Source organism: Salvia miltiorrhiza, chromosome 3 (genome assembly GCF_028751815.1).
Source record: "Salvia miltiorrhiza cultivar Shanhuang (shh) chromosome 3, IMPLAD_Smil_shh, whole genome shotgun sequence".
NCBI classification, from domain to species: domain Eukaryota; kingdom Viridiplantae; phylum Streptophyta; class Magnoliopsida; order Lamiales; family Lamiaceae; genus Salvia; species Salvia miltiorrhiza.
The window spans coordinates 1,478,616-1,494,621 of record NC_080389.1 but is presented as its reverse complement, the minus strand read 5'-3'; the positions used below and the strand labels follow the sequence as shown (position 1 = coordinate 1,494,621).

The 16,006-nt window shown below is 31.8% G+C and overlaps 1 protein-coding gene and 1 long non-coding RNA gene across 3 annotated transcripts; both read left to right on the top strand.

The window, feature by feature from the left end:
• The first annotated feature begins 3,531 nt into the window (after positions 1–3,531).
• LOC131017022 (uncharacterized) lies at positions 3,532–4,524 on the top strand. The gene is made up of 2 exons (XR_009099333.1): positions 3,532–3,842; positions 4,312–4,524. It is a non-coding gene; the product is annotated as an uncharacterized LOC131017022 (long non-coding RNA).
• Positions 4,525–7,934: 3,410 nt separating this feature from the next.
• On the top strand, positions 7,935–15,589 carry LOC131016886 (probable LRR receptor-like serine/threonine-protein kinase At3g47570). 2 transcript variants are annotated; one of them, XM_057945675.1, is made up of 6 exons: positions 7,935–8,397; positions 8,470–8,694; positions 9,250–9,474; positions 12,492–12,635; positions 13,904–13,975; positions 15,339–15,589. In XM_057945675.1, exons 1-6 carry the CDS (start codon positions 8,019–8,021, stop codon positions 15,518–15,520), a joined length of 1,227 nt encoding a protein of 408 aa, XP_057801658.1. In that variant the 5' UTR covers positions 7,935–8,018; the 3' UTR covers positions 15,521–15,589. The 2 variants fall into 2 exon arrangements, with proteins under 2 accessions (XP_057801658.1, XP_057801657.1); XM_057945674.1 differs by having other exon boundaries at positions 7,935–8,694.
• The last annotated feature ends 417 nt before the right edge of the window (positions 15,590–16,006 follow it).

Here is a 16,006-nt window from a genome sequence, read left to right as displayed (position 1 = left end):
ATATGAAATCTGGGTTGAGGTGTCAAAAAGGGTTATGAAACTTAGGCTGCAAGAACTGGATTATCCAACACACAAGTTGGAACTAGCAGCAATGATATTATGGAACAAAGTGTAAAATTTAGACAAATCACAAAAGTTTAAAATGCTTATTCGAGCAAAAGATCTAGATATGAGGCAAAAGATAGCTCGAATTAATAAAAGATTATGATTGTGAATAAATTATCATCCATGAAAAGCTAATAAAGTGTGGATGCTTTGAGTAGAAAAATTTAAGTTAACTAAGGAATTCTCCTTACCCATAAAGAAAAATTCTCATCAAGGATTTTAAAAGGTTGTAATTAGAAGTGGTTCTACCACTGCAAACTATAGAAGCTGTAATTGCAATGTTAACAACAACTCATGATTTGAGAATCAAAATTCTTACGGTAACAAGAGAAAATGACAGGTACAAAATTATGGGTAAGGAATAGAAGGGATTGATAATTCCCAAGAAGTTCGGGGTAAAGCTATCTTGTTTGAGAAAAGATTATGTATACTCAACAAAGAATAGTTGAGAAATGAAATCAAAAGTTAAGCTCATGTATGCTAGATATTGCATACCCAGGAAACACTAAAATATATCAAGATCTCAAACAAAACTTTGGTGGAAAGAAATAGAAATGAAATATAGCTTTGGTTCTAGAAACATGTTTGGCTTGCCAACAAGTAAGGCACTACCTCGAAAACCTTATGAGAAATTCTAACCATTATCTATGTCAATCTTATAAGGTGCATATCGAGATATGTCACGAAACTCATGATCATATTTAGCTACGGTCTTCTTTCCTTGCTTTAAATTGCTAAATTTCGTCTCCTTTTTACCGACGATAGTTTCTGGAAACAAATTCTTCAAAAATACTTCTGTGAACTAACCCCAAATAAGATTCTCTAATCGCTCGAGGGTAGATATCTTCTGCTTCGTCTCCCACTCATAGTCAGTTGATCCTTGTAGTTGAAATAACATACAAGAAGGCACTCTTGATCATTGCATCTAAGAAAGCGAAACTCGCGAAACTCTACTATAAACAGGGGAATTTTGACGATAAAAAACTTCCGAAATTCGTCTTTCAAGTTGATGGAGATGAGTAGGTCTCTAAATTATTCGCATGGCAGATGGCAGATTTCCATTGCTTCTTTGAGACATCATGCCGAGTAAATACACAAATTCCCAAAATTAAGCTTTCATCCCATCAATAAGGTCAAACTACTACTTAACTATAAATCAGCTAAGTTATAAAACTCATATACTAAAATTAAACCATCTAAGCAATTAAAGCTCAACAGCCTAGTAAATGACCACTTTGATCATTTCATATCATGGGAAAAATTTGCCTCAACGAGTTCTCATACAAAAGATGAGAATATACGTTGCAAAAAGGCTCTTAGTACTAATTGCGATGTCCTAACTGCATAACATCACTACTAGTACTAGGTTACAGTGCCACTGACATAACTCGCTACTGTATCATCTAACTGTCTATATCTGCATCCATACAATGTATAGATATACGTACACACCATCATCTAAAAGATTTTCATTGCTAAACAACAAATGAAAATCCCCCACATATCAAGATACAAGTATTAAAATATGAACAACACTTTATCCGTTCAAGAAGTTCATACTAGTAGAGGATACTCATAAATAACCATGTTATTCATATTCACTCACTTGTAAACATGTAAACTTCTCCGAATACTAGTTTCTTGCAAAATTGCAATATTAATAACTTTCTTGCAAAATTGCAATATTAATAACTCAAACTCTTTCAAAACTGTAAATTGATACTTTAAAACGCTGAAAATCCATACCTGGCTAAGCTGGATGAGATGGAGAGCAGAGCTTTTACTATATTACTCATACTAGTCCAAAGATTCAAATTTAGACTAGACTCAAAGGAATATTTAGGCTCAGAGCAAACGATCTGCTCTGATACCACTTTGTCACAACCCGACCTAAGCTAGTGAATAGTTAAGTCGGGAAAAAGGTGTGACTGAAAACAAAATAAGAAAATGAAAACGAAAATAGATCTCAATAAAAATCACTAACCTGCTTAAACAATAATTTACCAAAATATTTGGTAATCATAAACAACACATCAGTAAAGTAAAACGCACTAAGCGTTGCAGCGGAATAGCTTAAGTGGATTACATGTATGAAGACATGGAATCCTGAGCCTAATTTAGTACTTATATATCAAAAGCTTTGCTCTGCTGACATCCATCTACATCACAGCTTAACCTGCACATTTAGAAAACATATGCAGGGCTGAGTACTAAAAAGGTACTCAATGGTCACATGCCGAAATAACTTGAAAGATTGCTCTTAGAGCTATAAATTGAACTTGCCATCTCAAGCATCACACAGGAGTTTTACTTAAATAACCTGTGCACGCAAAACTGTAAAACTTTCATGTAATTATCATAAACTTCACATGCGTCTGCAGACATACTTCTTTGTACTCTACCATATCCGCAATGATAACTGTGTGCCGAGAAGGTGGCCACCTTCTACGGTCACTGACCGGCCGATACGCTAAACCGGCTCACGGTCTTAGACCGGCCGATACGCTAAACCAGCTCACGAACCTAGACCGGCCGATACGCTAAACCGGCTCGCGGTCCTAGGCCGGCCGATATGCTTAATCGGCTCACGGTCCCTTGTGTACACTAATCCTGTCTAACATCTGGATAGAACAGGATCCGAATTCGATTACTTCTGGTGCCAGATAGGTATCATACAAGCTCATAAAAGTTTTGGCAAGTCAATAACTTTAATATAACTTTATTCATGTAAACATCATGAAATAGTGTGTACTTCAGATTTTGAGTTTAGAAAGCCCACCTGATCGTGGTCTGACGACACAAGTAACTCTGAACTAATGCTTTACTTCTTTGCCCTTGTATTTGACCTTCAGTATAAATACTGACTAATAAATAATGAGAACATGATGTGAAATTTATTTAGAGAATATTTATGTTGGTTTTAAGGTGATGGTTCTACTGAAAATCTTGGCATGAAGACAAGTTGCTATTTTGCAAACTTATCAACAAATCTCAATATAGACTTAAACTGCGATGATCATAATCCTGGCATTAATCATAACTTTACTTACACTAATGAAATAAATAATTATTTACTTAGGGACAATATAAATCCCTTCTTTTCCTCTTCTTTAAAGAATATAATTTCGAAATAATCTAATGTCTAATTTATGCATAATTAGACTGGATAATAGCATAAATTAATCAATCAAACTAAATTTTAGTTAATAGCTAATAATCCCTCGTATAAGATTATTAAGCTCAAACTAATAAACTACTACTCAGTTCAATTAAAACAATCCTATTACCTAATTAATCAAAAGCCCAACAGATAGTCACTTAACTTAGCCCATTAGAGAATTAATAGGCTCCTCAAAATTAACCTGAGCCCAATTAAACAAATTAACTATTTTCTGATTTAATAAGCAATTTAGAATTTTAGAAAACATTTTAATTCTTCTTCCTTAACTCATTCAATTCTCTTTTATTCTGAACAGAACTCTTTTCTCTCTCTCTCTCTGCTCTCTACCGCCCCTCTCTGTCCCTCTCTTTCCCGGCGAGCGTCGCCGGCCTTTACGGCCTCCGGCGCGGCGAGGTCGGCCTCTTCTCTTCCCCCTTTTTTTCCTTCCATTTCTTCTCCTCTTTCTCCTGAATTTAGAATAGATCTAGGGTTTCTAAATTTCCTGAAGTTTGTTCCTCCGGTGAACTCCGCCACTGCCGCCGCCGTGCTCGTCGCGCCGCCACCCCCTCTGATTCAGGTAAGCCTCCCCATCTCTCTTTCTCCTTTTCTTTCTTCCTTTCTCTGCTCCTCTATCTCGATCTCTCTCTCTTTTCTGGTCAGGCCGCGGCGGCCGCTGCGAGCCGCGGCAGCGTATGCAGCGCCGGTGGTCGCCGCCGCCCTGCACTCCCCTCTCTCCCTCCAACTCGTTCTATCCGTCTCTTTCTATTTCACTCTCTATCTCCCTGGTTTAATCTCCCTCTCTATTTCTCTCTCTGCTGTCAGTAGCCACCACGGCCGCCGTGGCGCCGGCGACCACCGCTGCCAGCCGTGCCTCCGCTGCGGTGGCTCGCGGCTGCTGCTGCTACTGCTATTTCCCCCCTTCTCCTTCTTCCTTCCATCTTCTCTATTTCCCAATTCAAAATCTCATTCCAGCAAACTTCCAATCTAATTTCTATTTCAGTTTTAACATCACAAACTAATAAATCTCAAACTATTTTCTGTTCCAGGAATCGGTGATTCAAGATGGTTTGAGATGGTTTCATCGGCAGTTCATCTACAGCCCAAGACTTTGTTTTTATAAGACTCAGCCTTCTGTTTGGATTATTATTGATTTATAAACTGTTGTAACTAGATGTATTCTGTAGATGTTAAAGAAAATTGATGTTAACTCTGCTATTCTTGATTACCATCTATGAGTGATTACTGAGTTGAAGGAAGAATACTACCTGCTTGTTTGCTGTGATGACTGCTGGGGATGATTTATGCTTTTGGGATGGATATTTACTTTACTGTTTGGAGTTTGCAGAATGGGGAAAAATAAGATTTATGGTAACTCATCGTATTTATACTCGTTTGAGTCGGTTTGAGGGATTTGGCTGAGTGTAAAATTGAGAGCTGAGTGTAAAGTTGGAAGATACGTGTAGTATCAAGCTCTACGTGTTCATTCAAGGAGCTAATTTGTTCTAATGAATTTTAACTGCTAACTAAAGCTCATTAGAAAAATAACTGATTCTCTAATATAACTATGAGGCATTGGGCTTTATATTATTACATCAGCCTCTTGGCCCAAGTGATAACCATTGGCCCATCTGAACTGAATTCATATATATAACATTGGGCTTTGGTTATAAAACAAAATTACTAGCCCAAACAATAATATTATTGGGCGTCTTTTTATAATAAAACTCTTAGCCCAGTTAAAAGGCTTATTGGGATTCATCTTAAAACTGAATTCATATATAATAACTTGGGCTCGACTACTCCAGCCCAAAATAACTATTGGGCTTTCTACTCTTACACAACTTTTGGCCCATTTATCCATAATTGTTGGGCTTTTTGCATAAAATCCTATCAACCTTAAAATCATGAAATACTCGGGCTTCTATGATTTTAAAAAAAATCTCGATATAATCTGCTCGTTAAATAACTAAGTTCAGGTTTTGCATAAAAATTGAGACTTCTCTTTCTTCTTTAAAATCATAGAAAACAATATTAATAATATATATACTGTGGTGAAAATGATGGGTGTTACAGTGGGTCTTTATTATTGGGACACCCCAATAAGGAAAGTGTGTCTTCAATAATGGGACGGAGGGAGTAGTATCATTCAAAATCTTGGGGCTTGAGACAGATTAATGAGTCTCTATCCATTTACACTACCTATCATCCCTTCAACTTTCAATTTACTACTTCATTACAACTGTACTTAATCATAAAGTGAACTGAATTTATTCTTTCTTTTTGTAATTATTGCATGAAAAAAGATAGTAATGACAAGGATAAATTGAGAAGAAGTTTGACATAAAATAGGACACTTATTTTAAAATGAATGGTGACATTATTACTAATTCAAGAATGGAACAAGTATATTACACTAACTCCAAAAATTATATAGAAGCTTTTTAGCCAAGGTATTATCAAATAGCATAAGCAACTTAAATATTCATGGAAAACAAGCACAAGTTATTGATGTAATACCATTTTATACCTTGTAAAATAGTTAATTAAAATTCATAAATATCAATTATTGCAGACAAATACTAGTACAAAAGTATAGTTGGCAGAAGAAATAATTTTTTCTCCAAAAGTATAGCGCGGTCGTCTTAATTTCCACAAGTCTACCTTTCCTTTGCATATAGTCACACACCACTCACTATTCACACGTCTACTTTTGCACTCCACCTCCACTTTACTAAAGACCCAGTCATGTGTGGTTAATTCAGTCCGTAACTCGTGAATTGACCCAATTAACTCGTTGATTCAACAGGGTTAGGGATGAAATTTTTTAACTCGATTGGCCTGTAACCGAATAGTCCGGCACCCGATAGGATCGACCCGAAATTAACCCAAAACCCTATAGGGCTGACCCGAAAAAATGTGTTTGCTTGATTATATGAAAATTTTCTCATTATTTGATTTTCAACTTCATTACTTTGCTTATGAAAATTAGTATAATAAGATATTTAAAAAAACAAATTGTGAAATGTATTTTAATTCAATATTAGAAAGTAATACTCATCATCAGTATTTTTAATCCAATATTTAACATAAAATATTTAGTTGTAAAAATTAAAAAATGTTACGTATTTGATAACAACATTGCATTTTATATCTCTAAGACTTGCATATTATATCTCTAAACTTGCATTTATATCTCGATGTTGAAATATTATTTATTTATGCGTTTATTTATTACAAATGTAATATTATCAAAAGAAATATGTTAGTTAATTTTTTTAAAATAAAATTTTGAGCCAGATTAACCCGATGGGATAGCCCGAAACAAGAACATTTAGGGTTAAGGTTGAAAATTTCTAAAAATCTTCAATCTGATTAGCCCGCACCCGAATAACCCATAATCCGATAGGGCTAGCCCGAAACCCGGTGAGTTGGCTCGATTGACATTCCTAATCTTAATAATTCATCAAGTTAAAATTCTCAACAAAAATAAAACTAGTTTTTGACCATCAAATTTTGGTACAAATCAACAATACTAATTGAAATTGACATTGGAAGTTCATTAACAATTGCAAATTCAAGTTCGATTGGTGGAATAATAATTTTTTAAAAAAATGTTGCGTAATATTTTCTCAAGAAAAGAAAAACGAAAACAGATTCTAATATTTCCATTACATGAAATTTCATCAGTTTTCTTCTTTGCCCAAATCACACTCCAATATTGAGAGCATAAAGAAGACTAGGCCAATTAATTTAATTCCTAAATTGAAAACTTACATTTTGGGGCGAGACAAAATAGTGACTTACGCTGACTTCAAAAAATGTGGAAAATTTACATTTTTGGGGATATGAGCAGTAACAATATCATTAGACTTTTTGGGGACAACTTTAATCATACGGGGCGTTTACTTTGTATGATTAGATATTTTATATCTTTAAAAGTAGGATTGCTCCAATTCCACTCATATAATGAGATAAAAATAAAACAAAACTAGCTTAAATGGTAAAAATAAAGATATATAGCTATGATTACTGTGGTGGACTCTTATTAATTTATTTATTTTTAATTATTATTATTTCTCTCATACTCTCACTCTTTCTATTCTTGACTAAGTTTGCATCGATCTAAATAGAATTGTTTACAATTTTGTTATATATTCACTTTCATATAATTAGGAAAAGAACATCACTAAATATTTTTCTAATATACTTATGATTTTGGAGTTCATACTAATTGTAAGAGACAATTATATTTCCCTTTCAATCGATTTTTGAAAATTATCACGTCCAAAAAAATACTAATTGAAAGCAATTTTCCATATAGAAAATGTCATTGTGGGCTCCCCAATAATTTGTTTATAATTAAGAAATTTAATTATTTATTTATCATTCCATAGGTGTGAGAGAATCCGATTACGAATCACAATTCCCCCAACTCAAAGAAGAGAGAGATATTGCACCACAAATCTAACATCTCAGCTTCAAAAGAGGTGGACTAATATTTTTTTTAAATGAAGTGTAATATTTTCTCAAGAAAAGAAAAAAGAAAACAGACTATTATTTCCGTTACATGAAATTTCATGAGTTTTCTTCTTTGCCCCCAAATCACACTCCAATAGTGAGAGCATAAAGAAGACTAGGTCAATTAATTTTGGGTCGAGACAAAATAATGACTTGCATTGACTTCCAAAAAATGTGGAAAATTTACATTCTGCAATTCTCAGTCTCACAAGAAGTGTTTTAGATTTGAATATAAATGGCATTTGTAGGCTTCTTGTTTTCTCACACAATTAGCACTCACAATATGGATACATTTTCCACCCTTCTTTTGCTTCTCATATTGTTTTCTTGTGTTATCCTCTCTGCTGCACACAACATAACTCAAATCAAAAGTGATGAATATATACTTCTTGCCTTCAAATCCCACATCACTTCAGATCCTTCCAATATTTTGAAAAATAATTGGACCAGTGGAACCTCATTTTGCACATGGATAGGAGTTACTTGTGATTCGCGTCGTAGCAGGGTGACTAAATTAGATCTCTCTGATATGGAACTCGAAGGAAGCATCCCACAGGAAATTGGAAATCTTTCTTCACTCGTTTATCTAGATTTGAGTCATAACTTTTTTCATGGTTGTATTCCTCAATCCATTTTTGAATTTGTTATTAGTAGAATGTATTTTATTTATACGGTAATTCTATCAGGTCGGCTACCAAAGGACATTTGCATGCACAATAACCTTCAAAGCCTCAAACTACTTAACCTATCGAGGAATGAAATGGAAGGAGATATACCGTCAAGTTTGTACCAATGTCCACAACTCGAGAGTATTGACTTGTCACGCAACAGCTTTGGTGGATATGTGCCTACACAAATTTGGAATATCACACTGCTTAAGGTATTAGACCTTAGTTCCAACAATTTGAGAGGTATGTTCTTATCTCTATACTAAGAATTTAACAAGTTTGATATCTTACTATTTCATTTCTATTGATAATCCAGAAATTGGTTGATAATGTCATTCGGTTTAAACGTAGATTTTGGGGTAAATGGCAAAGCTACGGCTCATGCGTCTAATGATATTATGCAGTTCCTCAGTAACATGATGTTTATATAGCTAAGCAATTTATTTATTCTTTTCTCATTTTACTTTCAACTTTATTAATACTATTTCTTTATTCAGATGCTCAATCTAACAATAAAATCGGGCATACACCTAAATCTAGATTTGATATATTATAGTCTCCAAATATAAAAAACTAGTGAGTATTTCGACATGGAGTTTGTGAGATTATATTGTATAATGCTATTATCTAAGCTGATTTATGAGATTATATTGTCTGGTGTTTGTAAAATTTGGTCACAATACACTTAAACAAAAACTTAACAAAATTCTTAAAATTTGTACCGAAGCAATTTAGGTTTTTCTTTTCTTTTTTTTTGCGTACGGAGGGTGTATTTTATACCATAATATACTTTATCAGGCCGGCTACCAAAAGACATTTGCTCGCATAACAATCTTCAAAGACTCAAACTACTTAGCCTGAGGTGGAACAAATTGGAGGGAGATATACCGTTGAGTTTGGGTCAATGTACACAACTTGAGAGTATTGACTTGTCATCCAACAACTTTGGTGGAAATGTCCCTCGAGAATTTGGGAACATCACACAGCTTAAGCAATTATACCTTAGTTGGAACAATTTGAAAGGTATTCTCTTATCTTTATACTAATAATTTAACTGATAATCTCGAAATCAATTGATGATATATAACGTCATTCAATTTCATGCTTTGTTTTCAAGCTTTGCATTGTTTTACAGTTCAATAAATCAATGCAACCACATTGTGGCCATCCACAATTTAGTTTAATAGGGAAAATTTCAATTTGTTTAATTTATTTTTTTTAAATAAAAATAGGATTTAGTTATTTAATTTATTGTATTCTCTACATTATAGTTATTTTTTTGTAATTTTTTTGCAACTTTTATTTTTAATTTGTTTTTTAATAAAAATTTACAAAAAAAGTTATAAAAAAATAACTACAATGTAGAGAATACAATAAAATAACTAAATTTTATTTTTATTTTAAAAAATAAGTTAAATAAATTATTTTTTTTTTCTATTTAAGTGAATTGTGGGTGGCCACAATTTGGCTATTTATCATTACTCTTTACAGTTATATCCATCATATGAAAAAAGATGATTGGAATTTACCATTTTGTCATAATTATTACTCATTTTTCTCGTTTTGGGGTTTGAGAAGAAACGGATTTTGATGTCAAATCTAATAACCATTATAGGTTCAACAAGTTTTGAAAGATCACGTTAAGTACTCAAAATATCACAAGAGATACTTATATTCAATTAATTTCATATAGTTGGACAACGTTAATCTACATTTCATAATTGATAGATGTATGAATATTTTTATTTTCATTATTTGAATTTTTTCAGTCCCACCCTTGTAATGGGATATTAGCTCACATAATAGTGTTTATCAAGGTCTTGAGACATTAATAACTGCTTTGACTCGGTTTACAATTTACAGTTTAGAGTTTAGCATTGATGTGATTGTCAGTACACATGATAATACGAGACAAAATTAATGTTATGGGAAAGTATAAAAAGAAATCTAACATTGTGAGAGATGATGTAGTCAATGCAGATGAGCAGTAACAATATATTGGACTTTTTGGGGACAACTTTTATCCATGTAGGGCGTTTTTATTTTGCATAATTGATAAAATGTATGATTGAGTATTTTTTATCTTTAAAAGTAGGATTGCTCCAATCCCACTCTTTTAATGGGGTAAGAATAAAGCAAAACTAGCTTAAATGATAAGAATAATCTAAAGATGTTAAACATGAGTTTTATTATTATTAGTGGCCAAGACAAATTTTGTACATCACAAGTCTCCGTCAACTACACCTCAGCATCACCTCTTTAAATGGTATGTCTGCACTACTCTTCAAACCAAAACTTTAGTGAAAGAGTTTGGTATATCGTAACTAACCATGAGAATTGAAAAAAAATATGTGATACACATTTAGTCTTATGCTTAAGTCAAAGTCTATTGCCCGTCGTGTAAGAGATGATTATATTTCCCTCTCAATCGATTTTTGGGAATTTATACTGAGAGGTATATATGTTCTTATCTCTATACTGAGAATTTAAATAGATTGATACCTTACTATTTCATTTCTATTGATAATCCAGAAATTGGTTGATAATGTCATTCAGTTTAAACGTAGATTTTTGGGAAAATGGCAAAACTTCTGCTCTTGCCTCTAATGATATTTTTATGTTCCTCAGTAACGTGATGTATATATAGCTAAGCAATTTAATTATTCTTTTCTCATTTTACTTTCAACTTTATTAATACTGATTCTTTATTCAGATGCTCAATCTAACAATAAAACCGGGGATGCACCTAAATCTAGATTTGATGTATTATAGTCTCCAAAGTTCCAATCCATCAAAGTAAACAAAGGATTAGCCTTACTATTTTTTTTTATCTATCAAGGTCAATCCTTCAAAATGAACTCCCCCTAAATATCTTCTTCTCTCAAAGAAGAGTTTGGAAGAAGCAATTCCACAATATGCTTTGAAAACTTTAGCAAATCTGTGGCCATCTTTCATTTAAATACAAATTAGTTTAGTGGCCTAAGCAATTCCATCAACATTTAGCAAGGGATGTAGACTTCACGAACCAAAAGTTATGAATCTATATATACTTTTTGCCTTAAAATCCCATATCACAAGATATATTGCTCATGCAGTACTGTGGCGGGCTATTATTATTATTATTATTATTTTATTATTATTATTATTATTATTATTATTATTTTATTATTATTATATTTATTATATTATTATTATTATTATTATTATTATTATATATTATTATTATTATTCATTATTATTATTATTTATCATTATAGGATATTTATTATTATATTCTTTATTATATTATTTTTATATTATTCTTATTTATTATTTTATTATTATTACTTATTATTATTCTATTATTCATATTATTCTTCTTTTATTCTTCTTGTATTCTTCTTCTTATTCTTATTATTCTTATTATTCTTTATTATTATTCTTCTTCTTCTTCTTCTTATTCTTATTTCTTCTTCTTCTTCTTCTTCTTCTTCTTCTTATCTTCTTCTTTCTTCTTCTTCATTCTTCTTCTTCTTCTTCTTCTTCTTCTTCTTCTTCTTCTTCTTCTTCTTCTTCTTCTTCTTCTTCTTCTTCTTCTTCTTCTTCTTCTTCTTACTTCTTCTTCGTCTTCTTCTTCTTCTTCTTCTTCTTCTTCTTCTTCTTCTTCTTCTTCTTCTTCTTCTTCTTCTTCTTCTTCTTCTTCTTCTTCTTCTTTCTTCTTCTTCTTCTTCTTCTTCTTCTTCTTCTTCTTCTTCTTCTTCTTCTTCTTCTTCTTCTTCTTCTTCTTCTTCTTCTTCTTCTTCTTCTTCCTTCTTCTTCTTCTTCTTCTTCTTCTTCTCTTCTTCTTCTTCTTCTTCTTCTTCTTCTTCTTCTTCTTCTTCTTCTTCTTCTTCTTCTTCTTCTTCTTCTTCTTCTTCTTCTGCATCAGTTTGGCATCGATCTAAATGGAATTGTTTACAATTTAGCCCATATGATATATTGACTTTCATATAATTAGGAATTGTATAATATCTTTATGCCTGATTCGGATCGAGCTTTCATGATTTAACACAATTTCACAGGTGGTATTCCAAAAGAGATTGTTTATCTTAATAATTTAGAGATATTAGACATGAGTGGCAACAATCTTAGTGGACCATTTCCAAGACAAATTTTGAACATCACAAGTCTCCGTGAACTACAGCTCAGCTTCGCCTCTTTAAATGGTATGTCTGCACTACTCTTTAAGCCAAAACTTTAGTGAAAGAGTTTGGTATATCGTAACTAACCATGAGAATTGGAAATAATTCTCCCACTAGACCTCACAATCAATGTGCACCCTTTCTCCACTCACATTATACTTTACAAGATTTCTTAAAACTCGTGTCATCCCAAATCTAATAACCATTATAGATTCAACAAGTTTTGAAAGATCACGCTGAGTACTCAAAATATCACAAGAGCTTGATGTGCTCCCTTTCTCCACTCACATTATACTTTACAGGATTTCTTAAAATTCGTGTCATCCCAAATCTAATAATCATCGATATTGCTCATGATTACTGTGGTGGGCTCTTATTTATTTATTTTTAATTATTAAATGGAATTGTTTACAGATTAGCCCATATGACATTATATATTCACTTTCATATAATTAGAAAAAGCACACCAGTAACTAATTTTCTAATAGTATTTATGATTTTAGATTGGTTAGATTAACTATATATGACTCTGCATTGAATAGGTTAGATATAAATTTTTGTACATTAATCTTTTAGCAATAAACCGTATGCTTGGATAAAAAATAATGACTTTTTAATTTAATTTTAACAATTGAAAACCAATTTGTAAATATCAGAGGACCCACTTAATTGAACCATTGCCAAGACTAAATTGAACAGAGTCAAGATTATTTGGATTGAACAATTACCATTTAATATTCACCTAATAATGTATTCAAATTAACAAAAACGAACCATAAAATATAGTGTTCTAATACTTATTATTTTTGTGGTCATGTTATAATAATCAAATCAATTTATTTTACGACTTGGCAATTTTGGAGGTGATATTCCAAAAGAGATTGATTATGTATATCTTTGGGAATAAGAAATTCCACAATGCTATGAAAACTTTAGCAAATCTTTGGCCATCTATCGTTCACTTATAAATCAGTTTAGTGGTAAAAAAAATTAGACGGAACATTACATAAATTATTTGTCATCCATTTCCTAATTTGTTGGTTTTAGATGCATTTGTTGAAAAGATATTTCAAATTATCTGTCAAAGTAAGATATGCGATTTATCTAATTCCTTTGCCAATGCATGCACAATATGAAATAGAACACGAATGATATTTTTTTTAAAAAAAAAGAAAAAAATAGAAAACACTTTTTTTCGAATTGTATGACTTAGCTAATTTGTGTCAAAAGATCTGAGTGCTTTACATCTCTATCTTTAAAGTGATTTATATGAAGGGTTCTCCAATTTTCAGGTCCAATACCATCCACCATTGGAAATCTATCAAACTTGACGGAGCTAGACCTCTCTTCCAACAAATTAAATGGTGAGCTTCCATTCTCCATGTGCAACATGACATCCCTTCAAATTCTTATTTTCTCAAATAACAGTTTGGAAATCTTTGGACATATTTCATCTAAATGCAAATCACTTTAGTGGCCCCATTCCATCAATATTTATGAGAGGGTGTATTTTTTAGTCTAACAATTTGAGTGTTAATAAATTGCAAGGAAATTTGCCTATACGTGTGTTCATATAAGATATGCGATTTGTCTAATTCCTTTGTCACTCCATCTGCAATATGAAATAGATTTATATAAAAAAAAGTTGCGAAAAAGGAAAACATACTCTAATATTTTGAAAAATAATTGGAGCAGTGTAATCTCTTTTTCACATGAATAATAGGTGACTTAATTAGAACTCTAGACGGGGTATGACTTGTGAGACTCGAAGGATAATGGGGCCACTAGAAATTGGAAATCTATCTTCACTTGTTTATCTTGATATGAGTAGAAACTCTTTTCATGGTACTACTTCCTCTATCTATTTTTAATTTGTTGTTAATAGAATATATTTATTTATATGGTAATCCTATCAGCTCGTGTGATATCCCGACTTTTCTATAAGAAATATAGAAGATCTTTACTTAGTTTATTATTGATACACGTCCATTTTTAATAAATTATATTATTCCAAAGAAATTTTACAACTTTGACGTTCATGATTTTTTTTTAGAAATTAGTTGATAATGTCATTCAATTTCATGCTTTCACTACCTTGTTATGCCATTTTTTTTAATTATACTTTATTAACTTGATTGGAATAATAATTTAGTTTTTGAAATAATTCAAAAATATGGAAAAGAATTTAGGGTTGTCTAAATTTTTTATAAAAACTATTTTTGATTGACTGATAGTTTTATCTAAGAATCAATAGAATACATGTTTTTATTAAAGAAGACCTTTTCATAAAAAATTTAAGAAAGTGGACATTTTTATCTATTAACACTTACTTTTATCCATCTAAACTAATCCTCAAAAATAAGTTTTTATAATATTTTTGATGAATTAATAGTTATTTGAGTAGAAGTCAAAATTTGTGGCTTAATGATTTGACTTCCACGCGGCATTGTCACATAAGTCAAATAATGACTTGCAAATTGAGTTGTCTTGTAAATTAATACTTTATCCGTTCCATAAAAGTGTGCATCATTTTTGTAGCACGAGTTTTAATAAAATGTTAAATAAGTGTATTGGGAGTTGAAAAAGTGATTGACTTTATTAAAAAATAAGAGTAAGAAATAAAAAATAATAAAGTTTCAGTGTATGTTTTCAAGTACAAAACAAAATGTCTTTCTTACTATGCTCCATCTTTAAAGCGATTGAAACGAAGGGTTCTTCAATGTTTAGGTCTAATACCATCCACCATTGGGAATCTATCCAATTTGCGGTTGCTACTGCTCTCTTCCAACAAATTAAATGGTGAGCTTCCATTCTCCATGTGCAACATGACATCCCTTCAAATTCTTATTTTCTCAAATAACAGTTTGGAAATCTTTGGACATATTTCATCTAAATGCAAATCACTTTAGTGGCCCCATTCCATCAATATTTATGAGAGGGTGTATTTTTGAGTCTAACAATTTGAGTGTTAATAAATTGCAAGGAAATTTGCCTATACGTGTGTTCATATAAGATATGCGATTTGTCTAATTCCTTTGTGACTCCATCTGCAATATGAAATAGATTTATATATAAAAAAAGTTGCGAAAAATGAAAACATACTCTAATATTTTGAAAAATAATTGGAGCAGTGTAATCTCTTTTTCACATGAATAATAGAGTGACTTAATTAGAACTCTAGATGGGGTATGACTTGTGAGACTCGAAGGATAATGGGCCCATTAGAAATTGGAAATCTGTCTTCACTTGTTTATCTTAATATGAGTGGAAACTCTTTTCATGGTACTATTTCCTCTATCTATTTTTAATTTGTTGTAAATAGAATATATTTATTTATATGGTAATCCTATCAGCTCGTGTGATATCCCCACTTTTCTATAAGAAATATAGAAGAT